The sequence below is a fragment of the Myotis nattereri genome, assembly GCF_964212035.1.
Source record: "Myotis nattereri genome assembly, chromosome: 4".
Lineage (NCBI taxonomy): Eukaryota > Metazoa > Chordata > Mammalia > Chiroptera > Vespertilionidae > Myotis > Myotis nattereri.
Genome location: NC_138079.1, coordinates 102,210,351 through 102,234,387, shown reverse-complemented (window position 1 = coordinate 102,234,387; position 24,037 = coordinate 102,210,351). Strand labels below are relative to the sequence as shown.

The 24,037-nt window shown below is 53.5% G+C and overlaps 2 protein-coding genes across 2 annotated transcripts in view; both read right to left on the bottom strand.

The window, feature by feature from the left end:
* The window catches only part of UNKL (unk like zinc finger), a gene marked incomplete at its 5' end in the record, with an annotated part of 49,386 nt that extends 40,195 nt beyond the window's left edge, over positions 1 to 9,191 (bottom strand). The window contains 2 exons of the mRNA XM_081089346.1: positions 7,734 to 7,943; positions 9,115 to 9,191. Of these exons, the coding sequence (XP_080945472.1) occupies positions 7,734 to 7,943; positions 9,115 to 9,191 (287 nt within the window). The remainder of the gene's footprint in view (positions 1 to 7,733; positions 7,944 to 9,114) is intronic.
* A 4,781-nt stretch (positions 9,192 to 13,972) lies between these two features.
* UQCC4 (ubiquinol-cytochrome c reductase complex assembly factor 4) lies at positions 13,973 to 15,385 on the bottom strand. Its single transcript, XM_081090509.1, has 2 exons — positions 15,333 to 15,385; positions 13,973 to 15,257 (listed from the first exon to the last, which is right to left on the bottom strand). Exons 1-2 carry the CDS (start codon positions 15,362 to 15,364, stop codon positions 14,882 to 14,884), a joined length of 408 nt encoding a protein of 135 aa, XP_080946635.1. The 5' UTR covers positions 15,365 to 15,385; the 3' UTR covers positions 13,973 to 14,881.
* Positions 15,386 to 24,037: the final 8,652 nt, after the last annotated feature.

Sequence of the window (24,037 nt, the reverse complement as noted above, 5' to 3'; positions counted from 1 at the left end):
CAGACGCCGTGGCCGGAAGAAAGCCAGAGCGCAGCGACTTCTCTGGAGGGGCGTCTGGTGACACGGAACGAGACGGCAGTGCATTTACTCTCCCCGAATGACCCACTTCTAGAGACCGGCCCCCGAGACAGCTGGCAAAAGAGAAAAAGACGGCCCCCCAACACGATCTCTGCAGGGCTGTCTGTCACCCTCAAAGGCTGCAGACAGCCAAAGTCCTGGAATAAACAAGATGGCAGTGCAGCTCTGAGGAACAGGGGGTCAGTATGGACAACCAGGGAAGGGGCGCCAGGAGGTGTTGTGAGGGAAAAACATGAAGAAATGGGTGTTTATATCGGAAGATGGGGAACAAGAATACCTATATTATTTGCTTATATCAAAAATTATGGAAGGAGCAGCAACTGTTTAATGGGGAGAGAATTTCAGTTTGGAGATGGAAAAGATCTGGAGATGGATGGTGATGACGGCTGCCATGTGAATGGACGTAATACCACTGAAGTGGACACTGAAAAAAAGTTAAGGTGGTAACTTTTATTACGAAGTAAACAATTGAAGCTACTAGGAAAGCCACCATTTTACAAAAGCAGTTCCAACCTTCAGACCTACCTATGCATGTACTACAAGTCAGGCATAAGAAGCCCACAGTCTGGGGAGAAGGCACCAGCGCACCAGAGCTGAGGCGGCCTTGAAGTTTCTCTACAGAACTCACTCCAAACAGCCGCAGCACAGCAGCAGGCTCCCCACTTCCCTAATGTTAAATCTAAAGTGTCATTTGTTCCCTAATGGCCCCTCAGGGTAGCTCTGTGCATCATTTGTTTCTTCTCCAGTACCATTGCCACGGCAACTAGAGTCAGGCCAAGGCCTCTTGTTCCCCAGCACTGAGCACCAAATAGACACTACAATGTCACTCAGAGCATGTCACCTTCTTCATGAATTAACCCTTTGCGGTCGTTTGTCCACTCTCAGCCACCAAAGCTTTTTTACCGTTCCGGTTGTATGTCTGCTCTCAGCCACCACAGCAAGGAACCGTACGAATCTTAACTCTATTCATTCATGTATCAGTTCATAATTTCTCTGAAAGCTCTTAAGTGTCTAAGCGACCCTGTCACGAACCAAAACACTGCCCAGACAAATCGGAGATATCGAAACTCAACATAAACAAACGCAGTCGTCCCACACTCGCCATGCAAAACACCGTGGCGAGTCAGTCGCCTTTTGAGAGTGAAGAAATCGACAAGCTTCAGAGATACTTCGCAGAATTTCAAATAAAGCTTTACAAATGACGTTTAACTGTAATTAGGCATTCTCGCTTGTTAAGATATTTCAAAATAATACTCCAAAATGGCAAAAAGAAAGTTACCGAAAGAAGTGTACTGCGAATCTGAAAGTAACAATGAAGAGTTCTATTTTGGCACCTTGAATACTGACTCTGACGTAGAAAGTGATAACGTTTGTAGTGATTCTACCAGTAGTGACGTAGTTCCAAAAAAGAATTAATAAATCTTGTTTATCCTTCATAATCTTGCATGGTATGTATCACTGCTCTTTCGATGGAAATTAATTCCGACCAGTACGACACCCATGTCCAAACTGAATACGACCGCAAAGGGTTAAAACATGAACTGACCTTAAAATACTGGAGAACACTTAATAAGAAGAAATTGGCTTCACCTTAAGAACATTTAAGAGGTGAAAGGGGAAACCTCAGAGATTACCCAGTGACAAAGCCAGGCCCCCTCCTGGGCTAGGGAAGAGGCCCCCAGGGACGGCCTGACACCACGTGCAGATTCCTCCTTGCGCCCGAGTGCACTAAGCCATCCCCAGGACGGCTGCCAGCCTTGCAGCACTCGCCAAATTCAGGGTGACATCCATGGTTCTCAAACTTGTCCACAACAATTAGTGACCTGAACAGTGTCACTAAAACAGGGCTCCTGATGGCATGGCGCAGGGGCACGCGGCGTGGTGCATGCCGGCCCCCGGACATAGCTCTACCACAGGGCTGTGCAACCACTGAACCAGGAGGGGAGGAACAGGGAGGAACACAAGATTGTCCCTAACCAGCCCAGGCCTGGCAGCTCAGTTGTGTAGCCAAGGCTGTGGGTTTAACCCCTGGTCAGGGCACATATAAAAACCAACCAATGAATGCATACATAAGTGGGACAACAACAAAGGCTGCCCTATCCCTAAGGCTCCAGGAGAGCCTAAAATTGCCCCTTTCTCACCCGAAACAAAACTGGACCCACCAAACTCGGACCTACTGCACAACAAGACCAGTCTATGTGTGTGAGACCAAGGTGGCCACCGAACTCAAACCCACTGCGCATTAGCATCCACCTGTGAACTGGACTGGGCCTGGACCAGGGCTCCCACACGGGAAAATGGGTCAGAATCACCTGGAGGGCAAGTTCCCCGGTGATACTGCTGCTGCTAGTCTAGGGCTGGTCCAGGAGACACACTGGGCTGAGAATGACAAGGAGGATGACCCCCTCCAAGTCCTCCAAGCTCCGGCGCAAGTGGGAGAGCAGAACACAGCACAGAAATGACTGAGGCGCAAAATGGAACAGAATGAAGCAAACGGATAGGAGTTTGGAAAATGAGCAATGGCAGAAAGACCTGTGTGCTGCATACAACTGGGGGGCAGGGTCAGAGGTCCTGAGGTCAAGGTGGGGGGATGGTAAAAGGGTGGAGCTTATAGGGAGAAGCCAGTGTGTCCTCTTACTGCCTCTCCTCTCAGACACTGGGAGTGAGGGTTTGCCAGCCCCCCATGTTGACCACATCCATCTGTTCATCCCTGGGCCCTGCAGCCTCTGGCTTCCAAGGGCTGGCCCTGAACTCCTGAGCCAGGACAGTGACCCCTCATTAGTCCCTAAGGGGGAGCATCAGCTCCAGCAATGAGTGCACCTCCTTCCTCTGCACCCAAAGAGCTACCACTCTCTCCCAAGGACAGAAACGTCTCTCCACCGGCCCCAAGGGGCACCTGATCTCCCCGGGCCAGGCCTTTCATCCTGGTCACCATCTCTGTCCCAGCCCTTCACCAAAAGCAACAGGAACTGAAGTGCTTGCAATCAGTCAGTGCTTTTAACATTTTTATATGGGTCTCTTACAGATCTAACTCAGTCACCTAATTGTAATTCTCTTAAGCTGGTTAGTTTGTAACCAAAACTCTGTTTTCACCCTGGCCCACATGCTCAGTGGTTAGAGTGTCGGCCAGAGCACGGAAGGGTTGCAGGCTCATTCCTGGCCCCGGTCAGGAGTGTGCAGGAGGCAACCAATCAATGTGACTCCCTCAGAGGGGTGTTTGTCTCTTTCTCCCCTCCCTTCCACTCTCTGAAAATCAATGGAGAAAATATCCTGGGGCGAAGATTACAAAAAAAAAAAAAAGTGTGTGTTCTCTTCTAGTCTACAAGTAGCCCCAACTATTGAATATGATGCTCTAATAGTCTACACCTGCCCTTGGCTTTCACCTTACCCAAAAAGCACAAGCAGAATGCACTTGTAAAATGCTTAAACAACAAATTTATAACCACCCTGAAGAGAACGAACTTCCATCTAAGCCTCAGGTACTAAGACACTCAACTTTAAAAAATTAAACATTGCAAAAGTATCTTTCAACAAAAGGTCAAACTATACACAAGTATGATACAGCAGGGACACCAAACTTCGGGCATGTAGAAAGGCTTCCTTAAATCAACAAGCTACCACCAGGATTCACAAGGGAAAGCCCGCTGAGTCACACATCATCTGCTCCACCTGAGAGGCCTGTGCCCCCAGCTGCCCGAAGCGCAGGGAGCAGGGAGGTATCTATGGTGAGAAATGGCAGATATCCAGAATCAACCCGTAAAGTTACTCCACATAATGAGCAGGCCCATCTATCTATCTATATACCTATATATATAAAAGGCTAATAAGCAAAGTGTCCCCTCCGGCATTCCAACGGGAGACTGGGAGTTCGATAGCTCGCTATGACCTGTGCTGACCACCAGGGGGTGGTGCAGAACAAAGGAAGGCCCGGATTGCCCGCCAGGACTAGGGACCCTACCTGTGCATGAATTTTGTGCACCAGGCCTCTAGTTTCTTATTAAAACAAAAAAACGTGTAACTGTGCGGGTCAGGGACAGCCTGTCTAGGGGAGGAGGAGGGTTAACAGAGAACAAAGCAGAAAAATTCACTCAGCGCACATACAGTTAGGAACTGCCTGAATTGTTTTCCAATAAAAATGTTCTTCTGGAGGAGCGCTCACACCCCTGGGGAGGGCTTTTTCTTTTTAAATGTCAGAGCCCACACCTGTAAGTGCCTGACCAGCACCGAGAACTCCGCACACGCAGTATCCTGTAGCGAGAGGTCTCAACCAAACCTGGGTTCAAGGTACGAAAACCAAGACCGAAGCTGGCAACTCTCAGTCCCCGCGGGGAGCAAGCCGGACAGCAGGGGGCCGAGGGCCGTCCACACCCGACGCCTCTCTCAGGGCAGTTTTCAATACGTGGCTGGACCCACAGAAACTTCCGGACAAAAGCCGCTTTCCTGGCAGCCCCAGCCTCGGAAATACCTGAGGTGGATCCGCCCAGGTGGGAACACCGACCCTGTGGAGCTGGGCCCGCCCCGGGAGCGGTTTTCTGCGCGGCCAACTCTGTCCGCAGGTTAGAGAAAGCGCACAGCGCCCGCCGCACACACCGCACACAGCGAGGCGGACCCAGGCGGTCCCACCGCGCCCGGGAGAACAGTTCCCACGGGGGCGGGGCGCGGCGCGGTGCACGTGACCCGGGCGGCCAATCGCGGCCCGCGCCGGGTAAGGGGCGTGTCCACCAGAACAAAGGGCAGTGGGAAAGGGAGGACCGCTGCACGCCAGCGCAGAGGGGACCCTCCCTGACTAAGGGGTGCCCGTCCGCCGAGGAAAGGGGGCGGCGGCGGGGCCGTGACAGTGGAGAAGGCCGCAGACGGAGGGGTGCGGGAGGTAAGAGGGTGACTGCCTGCCCAGGAAAAGGGGTGACAGTGGGGTGGGGCATGACAGCGAGAGATGAGAGACGCAGAGGTGACAGGGAGAATGCCCATGGAGGGGAGGGTGTGACAGCAGAGGAGACTGACCGCCGGCCAATGAAAGGAAGTGGCAACAAGAGAAGGGGTCACCAGAGAAGAGGTGAGCGCAGGAGGAAGGGTAACTAACTGCCTGTCAAGGAAAAGGGATGACAGTAGGGGGGCCCACGGAGATGGAGACGAGGAGGGGGGCTCTCAGGAGGTGACGGCGGGAGTGGGGGGTGACATCAAGGGAGGGCACCACTGGGAGGTGGGTGATAGTGAGAGGGGGAGTGTGACTGCCCGCCAAGGAACAAGAGTGACAGTGGGGGTGTGACAGCCAGGGAGGGGCCCCTGGAGGAGGGTGATGGCAGGTGTGTCAATCCTCCTGCAGGCCTCACCCCTTTCTGGCTGGGCCCCATGTTGCCCCCAGCAAGTGTCAAGAACAACATTAGATGCTTCTGTCACCTGACAGAAGGGTTGGCTGGAGGGTCTTTGTTCTTTGATACATAGTCATGTTTTAAAATAATAGGTTGACAGTACAAATGCTCAAAATAGAAATTTCAAGAACCAATGAACTGAAATAAAAAGGAAACAGATACTACCTGTCCTTGCTCTGAAAGGTAGTATCTATTTACAAATCCATGGCAACCTTTTGTGGACCAGAATATGTAATTCCACAGGACAAACTCCAGGGTATTCCATTTGTAGGTGACAGGAAAGTCCCTCTCCCAGAGAATGAGTAAAACGAGCAGTGATTGCTAAGGAGAGGGCCCCTGGGGAGATGTCCGGCTGTCAAACTCATCCTGAAGAGCTGAAGCAAGTCATCTGCTCAAGAGAAGTTACAAACATCTTTAATAAGACACATGTGACTTTCTTACTGTGCACAGATGTACAAAGGATGTATCCAAAACAGAAAGTGCCAAACAAGCATCTTGGTCCTGTTTCTCAATGATAACCGTATACCATTTAGACTACACAAATATTTTTATTTTAATAATATTTTATACTTTTATAATGAACAATTGCATATCACTTGGTTACTATTTGCGCCCAGCTTAAAATGACCAGCTGCAGGTAGGTGTTCACTGCAGAACTCTCATCTCAAAAGAATTGGACCCCATCCCCAGCAGTGGGACTGAATCAACATCAAGACATCCAGACTCTGGGACCCAAGACAGCTGTTAAAATATGCTTTCTTTTCACGTATTAAAAGCACCACCAATGAATACTGTCGCTTAATCCCGATACGGGACTCTAGGATGGGGTCAGACATGCCAGGAGACTGGATCCCCAAACCACGGTCAAGCAGCAGGGCGACTCAGGACCCCAGATCCAGAGAGGTGACAGACATGACCACGGGAATTGGGGGACTGATACCAGGCCTCGGCTAGACAAAAACATCTCTCTTCTGAAGAGTCATCTGCAGAAAACATCGGCTCAAGAACCATACAAAAAGGCACTTTTCAAACTTCACAGAAGTAGAGCAATCCTAACCGTGGTGGAGCAGTCCACATGATTTCAACAGACTTCAAGCTGCCTTAACAATACCATGGAATTAGATGGTGTTCAACGAAACACCTTTCAGTAACTGAATAAAGTCTATAAAATAATGACCACAGATTAAAAATGGACTTCGTGGCCTAAGCATTCTGGAAAATGAAGGAAAACAGACTCATCACACCAGACTCTGTGTGTGGGGGAGTGAAAACTGTCTTCATAACTGAATCATCTCCCTTCAGAGGATCAGGGGATAGAGCCTGAAGACCTCCCCAAATTAGACCCCCTTCCAGACAGAAGCTGAACAAGCTGCTCTTTTCAGAGGATCGGAGGGCACAGTGATGCCACCCCACCTCCTGGCAGGAATGGATGTCCCCCAGCCCCATCAAACAGCCCACAGGAAAAAAGCAAAACCCACTGCTGCCTACCAAGCTGTCTATGAATATACAAGCTGACTGTACTTTTCCTGTTTTCCCATTCTATACACAGGGTGGGGCAAAAGTAGGGTTACAATAGTTCATAATGCAAGAAGAATCTGTTATTTCATGCACTCACAACTATAAACTTGGTGTTCAAAACACCATTAGGAAACTTGTAAAAAAAAAAAAAGTCAACACAAACAAAATCTCAAGTTCCTAAACTTTAAAAGTGCTGCATAAATGGCAGCCTGCAAATAAAATTGCTTAAAAAAAACAACTAAACATGTAAACAGCAAAAAAAGGAACATTCCAGATACATTTGCATAGTGTGAGTATACGTTCTAACTAACGCTCTCGTTATAAACACAATGGACAACTACAAAAATGGTCCTAAACCTAAAAGCTGTACCTCCTTTGGGCTGGTTCTAATATAAGAAATTTGGAGAACTGTAGCAATCAGAAGTGGGAAGTGAAGCAAATTCGGTTTGAATCATGCAAGGTTTATTCCGTGAGACACACAGTTCTTCCCACACTGGCCTAAAGATAGGAAAATCCTCCCCCCCCCCGCCCCCCAACCCCCATCAAACCAGTCCTGGTCATCGGAAAAACTTCAGAGAAAAGAAAGGATCCCCTGTACAGGTGTGCCAGATGATGAAAATAACCAGGGGTCCGCCCCTCCCCAGCCCCAGCCCACCCCCTGCAAGGCCAGGTCCAGGGGCAGAGCAGCTGGTGCTGCCCCCTGAAGGCCAGCACTCCCCTCCTCCCCCCCCGCTCCCCCCCCCCCCACAAATACACACACACACTCACTCGTCGCCGTCGGGGCACACGCCACTGGCCTCGTCGTACTTGGAGCAGTACACGTCTGGGCTGTAGTTGAAGGTGCCGTCGCGCCTGCGGAGCGGTCTGCGCCGACGCTGATTTAGGAAATGCCAATGGAAACAGGTAAATGGCCTGTGCTGGGTGCACTTGTGCTGCACAAACAGGGAGCACTGCTCTGTCCTAAACTCCTTTAGATACCTAAAAAGACAAACAGTGTTGCGGGTCGCTTCCGCCGCCGCCGCCGCCAGCAGGCAGCCGGAGACTCGTGGGTTGGGGCAGGGACGAGGGTTGGCCTGACCCGTGGGCCCAAGGCAACGCGACCCCAGGTGCGGCCCCCATTTCGAGTCCAGATGGCCCCAGGCTGCCGCCCTCCCCCACCGTGAGCCGAGGCGCGTTTCCCGGATCTCAGGCGCGATCCCCCAGAACCCACGCACAGCCCCCCATTCCGACCACAGGCGCGACGATGCAACTCCAGGCGCGCCCCGGCCCACAAGCCCAGGTGCCATTTCCGACTCAGGTGCAGCCCCCCATCCGGACCCCAGGTGCAGCCCCTCACTCCGCGTCCAGATGACCGCCCCGGCCCCCCTCGTCCCCAGCACAGGCGCATTCCTCCGATCCCGGCCATGGTTCACCGATTGCAGGCACGACCCTCAACCCCAGGCATGGGCCCTCCAGGCACAGCCCACCCCCATCCCCATCCCCATCCCAATGCGCGACTGCCACTCGGACTACGATGATCCCAGACGGCCGCCTGCCCGCTCCGGGGCCAGGAGCGTTTCCCAGACCTCAGGTGTCATCCTCCAGACCCCATGCATTTACCCGCCATCCCGACCACAGCCACGACTGCCCACTTTCAGGCACGACACCGAGACTCCAGGTGCGCCGGACCCCAAAGCCCAGGTGACGTCTCCGACCCCAGGCAGAGGCAACCGCAGCCCAGATGGCCGCCCTCCCCGCCCAGGCACGGTCCCACATCCCGGCTCCCAGGCGCAGTCTCCGCGCCCCTCCCCGACCGCAGGCTCTGTTCCCCGACCTCCAAACAGAGGCGCGTGGACCCCGGACCCCCGGGCGTTCCCCAGCTACCAAGCCCCGGTGCCACCCAGACCCTGGGCACCGACTCCGACCTCAGGCAGTGGCAGCCCGAGTCGGATGGGGATCCACCCGCCCGGAGTCCAGGCGCCACTCCGGCGGAGGCCGGGCGAGGCGCACACCCGGGATGGCGCGGGGGGCGGGGGACGGGGGCGGCACCGGGCCCCAGGCCGCACCGGGCGGTGGCACCCAGGCCCAGGAGCGCGGGGGCACCGGCTGGGAGCGCACGGGGCCGCTCCCGACCCGCTCCCGTCCCCGCCGCGGCGGCCGAGGCACTGACCTGTAGTGGGTCGGCTTCTCCGTCTGCGGGGGGGACCCGCTCAGCGCCGCCGCCGCTGCTTTCGAAACAGACGGCATTTTCAGTCAAAACAATGCAGCGCGCATGCGCCGCGCGGGCCCGCCCCCGCCCCTCGGGATCTTCCCCCACGCGGAGCCCACCGGCGCCCCCGGCCCCGCGGCCACGCCCACCCGGCCGCCCGGGCGCCGCCTGGGCTGGCGCCTCTCGGGGAGGGGCAGCTCCGCCAGCGCCCAGCGGCCAGCTACCATCTCCAGGCGACCCTCGCGGACCCTAGACCAGGCCCCGCCGGGGACACACCCCGGACATGGGCCGCTACCACTCCCGCATCCCCCGTGCATAGCGTTTCCCCCACCCCCGCGGGCGCCCGTGGTCCAGCTGCACACCCATCCTGCGCTCGCATAGCTCTCCTCTGCCCACTGCTGCCCTGAGCATTCTGCTCGCCCGGTGCGACCGTGAGCTGGGCTCCAGGAGATGGAGCCAACAGGTCTCGGGATTTAGACAACCTACACAGGCTGCTCGGTCACACTTCACTCACTCACTGACTCTGATGCCATGCTGGGTGCTGAGGCTGGAAGGATGGGTCCAACTGCTTAGGGCTGGATGTGGGAGAGATGGGGAGACATAGGGCATGTTGCTCGTGGGAACGGAGTTTCTTTTAGGGAGTCCGAACATGTCCTAAAATTAGATTGTGGTGATGGGTGCCCCCTGTGAATATACTAAATATCTTTAATAGGATATTTAAATGGGTGAGTTAAGCTGATTTTTAAAGAAGAATCCAAAAGACGCATGGACACCAACAGGGTGGGAACTCCGGGAAGCAGGCAGCAGCGGCCCCAGCTCAGCTGACCCTGGAGTAAGAACCAGGGTGTGCATTTCAGGACACAACCCAGGCCCCAGAGTACATTATTCTGTAAACATTTTTTAAAATGTTCAACTTCTCGTCAGGCATGGCTCAGAGGTTGAGCATCCATCTATGAACCAAGAGGTTACAGTTCAATTCCTGGTCAGGGCACATGCCCGGGTTGTGGGCTCGATCCCCAGTATGGGGCATACAGGAGGCAGCTGATCAATGATTCTCTCTCATCACTGATGTTTCTATCTCTCCCTTCCTCTCTGAAATTAAAAAAAAAAAAATGTTCAACTTCTCTAGTAATTTAAAAAAATGCAAATGAAAACAAGGCAAGAGCCCTGGAGTGGGCGGAACAGCATTCTGCAGTGTTGGTGGCCTGCAACCAGATAAGCTGCAGCACAGCTGGGAGGACAAACAGGCGCTGAACTTCACAGAAAATGATGTTCCATGTCTAGGAACGGACCTAAAATCAGATTCAGATAAAGATCATTATCAGTCACTCAGCAAACACTTGAGAGCGCCTAACAGAACAGTATTGGTGACACGGTTAAGTTCGAGGGCTATGCCATGATTGAACAACAATGCTCCCACTGACATGAAAAATGCTCCTATTTAGGTTAAAAACAAAGCAAGGTATAACAGTTCCACATATTTGTTCTCAAGTATGTAAGTTATTTTTTGAACTACAAGTATTACAGTAAAATAAAAGCTATCATTTGCTGGTGGGGTAAATGATTATCTTCTTTTTATGTTCATTTTCCAAATGAATTATTACCTTTACAAACATTACATTTAAACCTGGGAAATGGCAAAAAATCAATATGGTATTTTCTAAGAAAATCAAGGAGGAGAATGAAGCAGAGGACAGGACTCATTCGTTGGAGGAACGAACAGATCTTGAAGGCTGCTAGTAAGTGGGGAAAGAAAAATAAGTCTAGAATAATTTCAAGGTCCCTAGCTTGGAGGAATACATAACAAAGAAACAGGTTTGGGAAGAGATGAATTCCATTTTGCACCTAAGCTGTTTGAGGAACCTATGAAGTCCAGTACTGATGTACAGAGAGCCACTTTGGAGCTCAAAAAACGAAGTTGGCTCAATTTAAAAATTAGTGGTTGGGCATTGTCCCATACACTGAAAGGCGGCTGGTTTGATTCCATCAGGGTACCAAGAAGAAAAATTTTAAAAATCTGGGGATCTTCACTGTAGAGGTGGGAGTAAAGGTGCCTACTGTTCCTTCTTACCCATGAGATGTCTTCCTTGAAGAGATCAGAGAATTGTGCAAGGCTGTGAAGACCCAGAGTAATTTTTTGTGCTTCCAAAGACCTTTTTTACTTTTTAATATATATTTTATATATATTTAATATATATATTTAATTGATTTCAGAGTGGGAGAGGGAGATAGAAACATCGATGAGAATCATCGATTGGCTGCCTCCTGCATGCCCCCTACTGGCCATATGCCCTGACCAGGAATTGAACTGTAACCTCTTGGTTCATAGCTCCATGCTCAACCAGAGTCATGCTGGCTGGGCCCAAAGACCATTCTTAAATGGCTGGGGGAGTACCTAGACATATAAAGTAACACTTCACTGTAAATTTAGAAGTGTTTTACTTTTTCGGGGGGTTGGGATTGAGGGAAATGCACAGCACTTCCGAAATTGCTCTGCTGCTTGAAAGATGTGAGGCCATTTAGTTAACCTCTTCTTCCTCGAACTTTCTTTCTTTTTTTAAAAATATATTTTATTGATTTTTTAAAGAGAGGAAGGGAGAGAGATAGTTAGAAACATCGATGAGAGAGAAACATCAATCAGCTGCCTCCTGCACACCCCCTACTGGGGATGTGCCCGCAACCCAGGTACATGCCCTTGACCGGAATCAAACCTGGGACCCTTCAGTCTGCAGGCCGACGTTCTATCCACTGAGCCAAACCGGTTTCGGCCTCGGATTTTCTTTAAAACAATTTTCTCCTCCTTCTGCCCAACAATTTCTCATCTCATGAATCACTGCAACTGCTTCTGTTATAGCATGCTTACACTAGTCCTCTCCTGCTCAAATCCTCATCGGGTGCTTATCTCGGGAAGCGAATGTGCCAAGCACCCTGGGAAAAGAAAAGCTACAGCCAGTTGGGGAATAAGATGAGCACACTACAAAAACTGCTAAATAATGAAAGGATTTCAGTAACAGTTCACCTGTCTGCCTACTCTGCTGCCAGCCCTTTGCCAAATCCAGGTATGGGAGGGTCTGCCTACACTTGCCAGCGAGCCTGGGGTTCTCCTTTAGCTCATGACAAAACCCGTAACAGCCTTCACCGATAGCCACCCTGGAGGCACTCAGGATCTGTTGCATGTGGCATGATGTGTTTTCTCTTCCTTTTGCCTAACAAAGTTAGTGTCTAGCTTCCAGATCAAACACATTGCTTTTCTCATATGGTTTACTTTTTCTTTTATTGGAGAAAAAGATCGATTTGTTGTCCCACTTATTTATGCATAGATTCTTGCATGTGCCCTGAACAGGGATTGAACTTAACCTACAACCTCGGCATAGTGGGATGCCGATCTAACCAACTGAGTGACCTGGCCAGGGCTGAGTCACTTTTAATTAACATAAAAAAAATTTCTCATTAGTTCTGACATTTTTTTTTCTGCAAGAGCTAGTAAGAGTAAATTAAGGGTTTGAGTGTGAATGCCTGTTGCTCAAACGAGAGTTCACAACTGTCGGGCCAATGTGGCTCAGTGGTTGAGGGTCAACCTATGAATCAGGTCACCCTTGGATTCCTGGTCAGGGCACATGCCCCAGTTTCGGCCTTGATCCCCAGCAGGAGGCAGCCAATCAATGATTCTCTCTCATCATTGATGTTTCTCTCTCTTCCTCCTTCTTCCTCTCTGAAATGAATACATAAATAATTAAAAAAAAAAAAAAAGAGGCCCTGGCCAGTGTGGCTCCATGCTGGAACATCTGCCCAAGGACCAAAGGGTCTCAGGTTTGATTCCCAGTCAAGGGCTCATACCTGGGTTGCAGGTTTGTTCCTCAGCCCTGGTCGGGGCATGTGCAGGAGGCAATCAATTGATGTGTCTCTCTTACATCAATATTTCTCTCTCCTCACCTCCCTCCCTTCCACTCTAAAAATTAATTTTAAAAAATATCCTCCGGCAAGGATTAACAACAACAAAAAAAGAGTTCATAACCACAGTAGGCCAGAGGAAGGACATCTTAGTTCTTTGTTCCCACTAGGGACTAACAATGTAACTTGAGCTGATTAGGTCAATCTTTCCAAACCTTGGATTCTCCATCTTTTGTTGTTGTCATTAATCCTCACCCGAGGATATTTTTCCATTGATTTTTAGAGAGTGGAAAGGAGGAGTGAGACAGAGAGAAACATCAATATGAGAGAGAAACAAGGATTGGTTGCCTCTCGCATGCACGCTGACCAGGGCTGAGGATCAAGCTTGCAACCGTAGTATGTGCCCTTGACCAAAATCAAACCCGGGATCCTTCAGTCTGAGGGCTGATGCTCTATCCATTGAGCCAAAACTAGGACTCTCCATCTTTAAAAAAATGCACCCACTGCCCTGGCTGGTGTGGTTCAGTTGGTTGGAGTGCCATCCTGTAAACCAAAAGGTCGAGGGCTCAATTCCTGGTCAGGGCACATAACTGGGGTTATGGGTTCGATCCCCAGTCAGGGTGCATACAAGAGGCAACTGGTTAATGCTTCTCTCTCTCTCCCCCTTCCTCTGTCTAAAATCAATAAACATATCCTCAGGTGAGGATTACAATGAAAGAAAAAAGCACATACTTGTATGAGTCCCACCTCCCTGACAAGCATAATTTACCAAGGTGCGCCAGGCACTTAGAGAACTTCAGCAAAGGCCTTGTGAGAAGCCCATATACTCATACAGCCTTTAAACTTCCTCGTGAAGGAAACCTCCAATTAACTTCAGCAGCGTTTACTAGTACATGCCACGGTAAAACCTTTCACTAGAAGCTTCTGTAAATAAGATCTTCCTTTTATGTATCTTGTATTTCAGAATTAAGCAGGATTCCTACGTAGTACTTGAAAAACATAATTTAGTACCCCAAATAGTGTATTTTGTCAAAAGAAAAATTCATCGGTTTTATTTTATTCAGAAAGTTTGTTGCCTTGATAAAAAAAAAAAAAAAAATAGAAGAAAAAGAAAAACCCACAAAGGAGCCCTGCCAGTGTGGCTCAGAGTTGAGCATCGACCCATGAGCAAAGAGGTCACCAGGACTGAGGTAAAGGCACATGCCAGTTTAGGGCTCAATCCCCAGTAGGGGGCGTGCACGGGCAGCCAATCCATGATTCTCTCTCTCATCATTGACTTCTCTCTCTCTCTCCCTTCTTCTCTCTAAAATCAATTTAAAAAGAAGGAATTGAAAAAGGACTAAAAGGCTCCCTTTGTTTAATGAGATGCAAAAGGGGGGGGTTGGCTTAATTCCACATTAGCTAATTAACATTTATCAATGTGTTAGTTTGTAAAACTAACATCAATTTATACATACCACAATACATTGTAAAATAAAAAGCTTAACTCGTCTGAGTTATTCTGTCTCAAAAGCAAACTAGATTACACTGGATTACAAGTGTGACCAGACTTGCTTTGGAAACATAACGTTGAACAAAATCACAAATCCAAAACCTTTCATATGGATCTAAAAAAAGTCTTTTGTGCATATTCGTTGGGCATCAAAGTATCAGGCCAAGAGCTGGGTCCCGTCTGCTGACATTCTGCTCTCTCCTCCCCCGAGGGTCAGTGTGGCCAGGTGCGCCATCCAACCCTTCAGCCTGGGGACGCACAGAACCAGACAGAAACTATCAAACGCGACGTCAGGCCTAAGGGCGGCTGCCTGGTCCCTCGCTGCCTGCCCCCGCGGGCGCCTCTTTAAGTTCTCTCTCCACAGGCAGCGGGAGTGCCAGGCTCCTCGGAGGGATCGCTGAGCTCCGGCTCCTCTTCCTCCAATACCTGTTTCAACCAGCGGTCCGTGCTGGTCTCGTCCCTAACGACGCACCAAATGAGCAGAATCATGAGGGACAGGCTTATGGGCAAGACCCTCCACCAGGATCGCTGCTGCTCCTTTCCCAGGGAATGCTCCACCGTCCAACGGGACGGGTTGGCTTTGCTGGTGGAAAACGGAATGGGGCGGTCAGGATCGTCCTCTTCCTCGCCCTTGGCTGCGGACTGGGCCTGATCCCGGCCACCGGGCGGCGGATGCAGGCTTCGGGAAGCCCAGCGCACGAGCCTCAGCGCCCGGGCAGCCCTGGAAAAAAAAGAGCAGTGAGCTTGCCGCACGCTGCGCCCGTCCTCCGCCCCGCCGAGAAGGAACAGAGCTCACCCAGCCGCCGGCGCACACAGCACACAGCTCATCACGACCTCAGCTCTGCACTCGGCTCTGCGTCGCGCGCCGCGCACGTCAGTTCCGTCGCGCGAAACCGGAAACCAGACGCAGTTCCAGGTCTCCACTCACGACTACAGAACGTGGGACCACTTGCGCAGCGGAACTGACGCATAGTCTCTCGGCGGCCACTTCCGTCGCAGGTCGGATCGAGGAGCCGCGAGGGAATGATGGGAAATGTAGTTTTCTACCGGCCCGAAGAGGAGGTAGCCTGCGGGTTCCTAACCTGCGGTGCAGGGATTGAGGCCAGCCGGCGGAGCGGGGTACTGGCGTCTTATTCCGACAAACGGGTTCCCTAGCGGGCAGAACCGCCCCAGATTGGCGCCCTGAGCCTGCACCCCTCGCGCTGTGCTGGCGTAGTCCCTGGACGCTTCCTCGCTGCCTTGCGACGCCCCAGTTGGCTCTCCTCGTGGGACTTTGAGTCACAGGAGTCACCTTGTTCCCTCGATTAGTGTTCCCCACTAGGATCGAGTTCCGTGAGCACATAGCCTGCCCATGGGTTCCCCCCTGGCAGTGAGCACCCCTGCGCCCTGGGACCGCAGGCATCTGCACCCAAAGCTGCTCAGGTCCCAGGGCTGGCCAAACCGCTCTGCAAGACAAGCTTTACCGCGCAAGGCCATGATTCCCTAACCCTACGCAGCAGGGCACACCTAGAATCATAGGAGCCATCTATCTTGCACTTGGACACATCCGCCTCTCCAGCCCAACGGAATCACGTTGCACGAGATAGCACTAATCCTCTGCGGCTGCAGTGTGCTCCGGTTCACCTGGAGTCAGGCTGGGAGGGTGTCCTGCGGGGATCCCAGGGTTTCTGCTCTACCTGGTACCCCAGTTGGCTTCTTGGGAAAGTTGCTGGAGTATTCTGCCCTCAAGGCAAACTGGCCCTGGCTCTGTCCGAGCCATCCTGTCTGAAGACCACATAGGGAGGGAGGTACAGGCATCATCACAGACTCTGTGGGGATGTGTGTGTGTGTGTGTGTGTGGGGGGGGGGGGGTTGGGGGGCGGATGATGGGGGTAACTTAGTGACAAAAATCAGGTCAGGAGGCCACCTTGTGGGCTGTAATGTGCTGCCTCCCTAGCTCAGCCTCTTTGCCTCTGGAGCGCCCCTCACCTGCACCTTTTTTCTGGCAGAAGCACCAGACTCAAGACCAGTTTTGCACCCTCAGGAACTCTCCAGACATTAGAGCAAGGGTGGCGAGCTAGAGGTGTCCTGAACTCAGCAACATCTGGGAATGTTCCCCACCCCAGGAAACCTAGCTCCAGATGCTTGGCAGCAGTTCAGCTCCCCACCTAGGAGTTCCAAGTTGCTGTGTCAACAGATGGATCTGTGTACCCAGATCCTCCTCATTGGGCCCCACTCCACCATTTCCACCCCAGAACCCCGCCCAGAATCACTGCCCAACCAAATGGCCCACAGGGACTCCCAGGAGCACCCACTGTGGGTGGTAGGAGGAGAGGGCAGGAAGTGGGAGGAGGGGCCAGAATCTTTTTGGAGGAGGTGGAGATCAAAGAGCCCTGGAGTTAGGTGTGGAGTTGCTGATTAGGCTGATGCAGCTACCTGGTTGGAATGCTTTAAGGCAGTGGCTCTCAACCTTCCTAATGCCGCGACCCTTTAATACAGTTCCTCATGTTGTGGTGACCCCCAATTTCATTGTTACAAATTGAACATAATTAAAGCATAGTGATTAATCACAAAAACAATATGTAATTATATATGTGTTTTCTGATGGCCTTAGGCGACCCCCGTGAAAGGGTCGTTCGACCCCCAAAGGGGTCAAGACCCACAGGTTGGCGACCCACAGGTTGAGAACCGCTGCTTTAGGGCATCAGGGCACAAGCTGCGCTGGGACAGCAAGTGGGGGCAGAGCCGGGAGGCCAGGACAGGCACTCAGGCTTCACTCTGAGGGGCCACTAAGCCCGTCTCAGTCTCGATGACTGCCCCGGATGGGTGACGGAAAGGGTGACGGAAAGAAGACACCTTGCATGGGTGACTGAACCCCTCCAGCTTCTGTTTCATCAGCTGTAAAATGTCACGCCTCCTTAGCAGGCTGCTGCTAGGACTGCTTCTGTGCCTGGGAAGCCCTTGGTGGACCCCAGGACAGCTGTTATGATTAATAACGGGACAGCATAGAAATGTCCTATCCTGAGGCAGTGGAGGGAATTCTTGTTGTGCCCAGATTTCAAGATCCCCAAGAAAACCACACCAGGGGGCCAGCCAGTCCGATGCAAAAGCAGAGGGTCCTTTACTGAGCTAGCTCGACTCCCGCTCCTGGCCGACGCAGCGACCGGAAGCAGAGTGAAACCGCTGTAGGAGAAACAGGGTTTTAATAGGGGGTGGAGTGAGGGGAGGGGAGCTGACTGTGGGCCCTGCCGATTGGCCAGGCACCAGTCGGATCTTCTTACACAGGATGTGCTCATCTCTATGGCGCACACGTCCCTTGATTGTCATTGGTTAGTTTAAAGAAATTCTCGGCGTGGCCAGCAGGGGCCTGGGCTTCCGGGAAGAAGGTACTCTCCTGAGCACGTGGCGGCTGCCCCAACATGGAGGGTACGGGGCAAGATGGAGGGCATAGCCCTCGCCCTTTCAATTCTTACCGCCACTGGCTCCTGGGGCGCTCTGAGGCCAGGGTCTGGAAGGAGCAGCTCATGGCCATAACAAGGAATGAGCAAACCCGGGTGTCCGGATGACCTGTCCTTTGTCCCAAGCTCCTGCTGCACCTTGGTCTCTGTTGTAGGTAAAGGCCTGATGCAAAGATCATAGCTTTGTGGAGTCTGAAGAGGATGGCAGCCCCTGGCCCCCATGGGGTGCCTGGTGCTCAACGGGTCTGCTGTTGGACATAAACTGTCAGAGGACATCCGCACGAGACCAGGCCACGCCATGACTGTGATGGCTCCACATGAAACACACCCTCTTGTAATCACATCTGAACACAAACAAGGACACAGCCCAAACCTCAAAAAGGAACAGACACCTGTTCTGGCTAAAGGAGGGAAGGCTGTCCTTTACCAGCCATGGGGGAGCCTTTCCTCCCCTGCCCTCCTTCTGATAAGATATATTAAGACTAGAGGCCCGATGCACGAAATTCGCACAAGAGTAGGCCTTCCTTCTCCCGGCTACAGGCACCGGTTTCCCTCTGGCACCCTGGACCCGGGCTTTCCTCCGGCCTACGGCAGGCACCCAGGACCCAGGCTTCTCTCACAGACCTGGCTTCATCTGGAAGGTTGTCCGGAAGGATGTCTGGCCTGATTAGCATATTACCCTTTTATTATTATAGATGCTGTACTAGAGGGCTGGGTGGAGGTGGGCGAAGGTGGGGGAAGAAATGGGGACATCTGTAATAGTGTCAAAATAAAAATAAAGTGGCCCTAGCTGGTTTGGCTCAGTGAATAGAGCATCAACCTGCGGACTGAAGTCCCGGTTTTGATTCTAGTCAAGAGCACATGCCTGGGTTGCGGGCAGGATCCCCAGTAGGGGGCATGCAGGAGGCAGCCAATCAATGATCCTCTCTTATCATTGATGTTTCTATCTCTCTTTCCTTCTCCCTCCCTCTCTGAAATCAATAAATATATTAAAGTAAATAACTAAATAAAAGTAAAACCAAAAATAAAATATGCTGTACTGGGCCGAATGGTGTCCCTCACAAATTCACATTCACCCAGAACCTTGGCACATGACCTTATTTGGAAACAGCATCTTTGCAGATGTAATTTGTTAAAATGAGGTCATAGGGGACGGGGTGAGCCCTAAGCCCAATGACGGGTGTCCTTATAAGAAGAGGAGAGAGCCGAAACCGGTTTGGCTCAGTGGATAGAGCGTCGGCCTGCGGACACAAGGGTCCTGGGTTCGATTCCGGTCAAGGGCATGTGCCTGGGTTGCGGGCACGTCCCCAGTGGGAGATGTGCAGGAGGCAGCTGATCGATGTTTCTCTCTCATCGATGTTTCTGACTCTCTATCTCTCTCCCTTCCTCTCTGTAAAAAAAAAATCAATAAAGTATATTTAAAAAAAAAAAAAAGAAGAAGAAGAGAAGACCCTGAGCACACAGGGGAGGAGGACGTGTGAAGAGCCAGAGGCCAAGGCGTGCCCGGGGTTGCCAGCAGCACCAGAAGCTCAGACAAAGGCCTGAGGAGACTCCCCTGGAGCCTTCAAAGGAAGTACTGGTGTGTCCCTGCTCACACCTTGGCTTTGGGTTTCTGGCCCCCAGAGCTGTGAGAAGACAACTTTTCTGTTGTTTTAAGGCATCTGGTTGGTGGTCCTTAGTTAGGGCGCCCCAGGAAACTGAGGCAGGCACCCATTCAGAGAGCCGCCTGCTTCCTGACAGTGTGTAACCCAGGGCAGAGCCTCTCACCCAGCCCTGGCCTGAACCCACAGCCCTTCCTAACTCCCTTCTACCGAGACATCCGTGTCCCCGGGGACACATTCTCCTGGCTGCAAGCAGATAAACTCACCTTGTCCAGCCACAGGTGTGCTCCGGCGGGGGGCAGTGACAGCCCCACCTACTATGGTGCACTGGACCCTTCGATGCCGTGGGGCCCACAGTGGGCAAAGCCACAACCAGATGGATCGAGGGCCTCCTCTGTCTCTGGGGCCCTCCCCTCCTCCCCCCACCCTGACCCCAGCAAGCCCAGCCGAGCACTGGGTGACAGGTACCTGGTACGGCCAGCCCTGCCTGCTCTTGGTCATGGTCCCCCTCCCCGCCTCCCAGGGACATAAGCTAACACCTCAGCCTTCATTATCTCAAAGCACACAGAGAAACCTCACAGGAGGCCTAATGTCCCACTAATGGGCAGGAAGGCTGCAGCCCTTGTGTGCCCAGTGCCGGGAATAATTCATCGTAGCGCCACTTGAGAGCTGACATATTGGAGCTATTGATTTTCCCTGGGACGATCGATACGGGATGCGTGGAGACGGGCAGGCCCACCGCCTTTGGAAGGGCAGAGCCTTTCTCCTGGGGACTGAGGCCTGACAACAGGTGGGGGCTGGTGGGGACAGGATGGGCACAGACCTCCGAAAGGCCCAACGCTGCCCCAAATGGGAAGCTGGCTGGGAGCAGATGCTGGGACATATGCTCGGGCTCCGGGCCTGGCAGTCAGAATGCCTGTTCCCCAGCCCCACTCTAGGGGCCCGGTGGGCCGCAGGGGCCTGGGGGACACCCATGCCACTTGGCCTGGCTGGCCACCCAACATGGGCTGGACATGTGTAGGAAACTGGGTCCCTCTGCCCATCCAGGGTCCCCTCAGGGTGTACCCCAACCCAGCCTCACCAGTAACGAAAGCGAGTCCACCTGCCAGACCCCTGCCTCCATCAGGAACCTGGCCTAGGGGCAAGGAAGTGGGTAATTCTCTGACGCCTACTGAGGCCCCAGATCTGCTTCTTTAAATCCTCTCACATCTGCCCCCCCACTCTTAACCCCTCAGACTCTGCCTTGTGGCTCCATCACTGACGGCTGGCACGGTCGTACCCCTGCCCCGGTCTCTGGCCTCAGGCGTCTCCTGTCCGGATGTCCTGCCCACACACCTGTGTGCTCCGGTCCCCCCGCCCCGCTCCAGAAGTCTGTGTCTTAGGCTGGGTTCCCTCCTTGGTCTCTGGCCAGCAGAGACAAGCACTGGGTGATGCCAGCAGAGAACAGGGGCCGCTGTCTGTCGGCGGTATTCCCATGGCTGGTGAGAGCGGACATCTCCTCCCTGGGCCGCTTACGGGACCCAAAGCTGCTGCCGTGACTCCTCTGAGCAGGGGCCTGGGGCAGAGGCCAGGAGGGGAAAGGAGTCCCGAGGAGGTGCAGCCGCACGGAGGAAGGGGCAGGCCCGGGGCTGACCACCGCGGGCCCCCTCCCCATGAGCGCCCCGACCTCAGATCTGGTTTCCGTGACCGGGAAGAGCTGGTGCTTGGGCTCCCCTGGGGCTGGGAGGAAGGTCCAGACTCCACAGCTGGGCCCTGGGGTCCTGCGGCCGCCCAGCCCCACTGTCCAGCCGGTGCTGCCGCCTGGGAGTTCCCTTCTGCTGCTGAAACCAAGGAGCACAAGCCGAGCGGTGAAAACAACACGGGTTTGTGACCGGGCTGTGGAAATGGGCTTCCCCGGCCGAAATCAAGGTCTGCGGGGCTGCGCTGCGGGGAGCCAGTTCCGTTCGCTTTGATTCTAGAGGCCGCGCCATTCCTCGGCTTGGGGCAACCTTCCGCCTCCAAAGCCAGCAGGGGCTGCTTCTGTGCTCACCTCTCCTCCTCTCACTCGGACTGCTGGCCTCCCTTTGACAGGGACCCAGTATCCCCTCCTCGTCACGGTCCTTCCTCAGCCACCTCTGCAGGTTCCTTTGCCATGTGAGGTGACGTGGCCGAAGCTGCTGGGGCTTAGGGCCCGGACGTCCTTGGGGCCATCGTGCAGTCGACCACAGGGGTGCCCGCTCCTCGAGGTCTGGGTCCTTGCAGGCTGTCCCGTCTGCAGGACCCTTTTCCTGCAGTTCGGCCAGATGAGCTCCTGCTCCCATCAGCACCCGAAAACCGCCTCCTCTGGCCAATTGGTGGGGGGACCTTCTTGAGGGCAGGGTGGCATCTCATCTTCCTCAGTGCCCCCAGCACCCAGCCCATGCCTGGCACGGAGGAGGCCTGGAGGCCAGAAGCGCGGGCCTGACACCGGTCTTTCCTGACCGGCAGCAGGGGGCACTGTGGCTACAGCCTGGGCAGCTGCTGGCCTGAGGGCAGCGATTTTCAACAGGTTTCATTTCATGACACACATAAACGAATTAGGGAAGTTCTGTGGCACCCCAAAAGACACGCTTGTGGCCCATCTGACAAAAGAAAAGACCCGCTTCACACCGGACGGCTGTTGTACTGGCTGTTGTCGACTTTTCACTTGACAATCTAAGGGAGCAGGGGTCAGTGCTCCTGACTGAACAGTTGGGTATTGCATGTGTAAAAAATTCTTGTGTCGCGACAGTGTGCTAGGTGGCAAACCGGGTGAAAATAGCTGCCCTGGGGTAGGGCAGGTAACAGTGGGCAGCTCCCTGGGCCAGCAGGAGGCAGAGCAAGACCTGGGCAAAGAGAGCCCAGGGGCCCCAGCAGCCCCGGCACCACCTGGGACCCCACCCAAGGCCTCCTGCAGATCCTGGCTGACAGCTGGGCAGCGAGAGCCTGGGGCAGGGCCCCCTCACAGGCAGGATCTGGACAACAGTGTCATCAGACCACGGAGTCTCGGAGAACTGCGGCTACGACGGAGGTCAGTCTCCAGGGGACTGAGGTCCAAACACGGACTGGACCCATGCAGCAGATCCTCGCCAGACACCCCCACCTGAGGCCGGCTTCACCCCAGGCCTGCTGAAGGGTGCGTGATGACCAATGGTATCCATAGGCCTTAGGGAGGCCTGGCCTGTCACACACCCCTCCTTTCTCCCTGAAGCCTTTCCCTGGGCCTGCGGTGGCCCTGCCTCCCCCCACCCTGGTCCTACTCCAGGCAAACAACATCCGCAGCTTCGAAGACCCACGCATGGCAGGTCACCAACTTGGCCCGGGCAGGACCTGTTCCTGGGGTGGCACCGCACGCCTACATGTGACCCTCCAGATGCCTGAAAAGTGACTGGCAGCAATCAGCAGGGCAGACCCCCCCTCGACCCCCGTCTGCAGGGAAGTCCTGGATATCACTGGTGGGATGGCGTCATCTCCTCCTGAAGGGGGTGGGGCCTGGGGCTGAAGGGCAAGGACCCAGGGAGAGGTGGGGTGGCATCCGACACCCTCCCATCCCCTTGGATGGGTGGCCCCCACTTCGGGGAGTAACAATGGGGCCCGGGGGCGGGACACATGCCAAGCGGGGAGGGGCTGCTGTTCTGCCCTCAGAACCTGGACCACAAGCGGTGGTGGCTTTGGGAGCCACAGTGGATGGGACGCTGGGGTCCTCCCAGCCAGCCCCACAGGGGCTGGTCCAGGGCAGCAAGGCTCTCGGCAGTGGCCACAGTGATGGGTGGGGGTGGGGGGGCATGGTCACACATAGAGGGCCCTCCCTGGACTGAACAATGTACCCCAAACTCAAGTCCCCCTGGACATCAGAATGTGACCTGATGTGGAAATCGGGCCTTTGCATTTATGATCAAGTGAAGAGGCATTCAGGCTGGAGTAGGGTGGGCCTGACCCAGTGGTGGTGCCCCTGTAAGAAGAGGGAGCATGGACACGGGCACTGGCATGGGGACAGCCGAGTGACCAGGGAATGCCAGGGATCGCGCGGTGACACCAGAGCCCAGGAGAGAGGTGTGGGCCGGTTCCCGACCAGAGCCTTAGAGAGGAGCCAGCCCCGAAAACCCTGGGTTTTTTAAATTGGTTTTAGAGAGAGAGGACGGGAGAAAGACCAATTTGTTGTTCCACTTATTTATGCATTGCTCGGCTGATTCTTTTTTTGTGTGTTAATCCTCACGCGGAGATATTTTTCCATTGATTTTTAGAGAGAGTGGGGGCAGGGGGAAGAGAGAGAGAGGGAGAAACATTTATGTGAGAGAGATGCATGGATTGTAGAGATTGAGCCTGCAGTTGAGATACGTGCCCTTGATCGGAATCGAACCCGGGATCCTTCAGTCCTCAGGCTGACGCCTTATCCACTGAGCCAAACCGGGTAGGGCAGCTGATTCTTACATGTGCCCTGGCCAGGGATCGAACCTGAAATCTTG

Coding starts and splice junctions, on each gene's coding strand:
- UQCC4 (XM_081090509.1), bottom strand. CDS start 15,364: ATGAGCTGTGTGCTGTGTGCGCCGGCGGCTGG. Junction 15,258..15,332: donor CTGTGTGCGCCGGCGGCTGG/GTGAGCTCTGTT, acceptor TTTTTTTTCCAG/GGCTGCCCGGGCGCTGAGGC.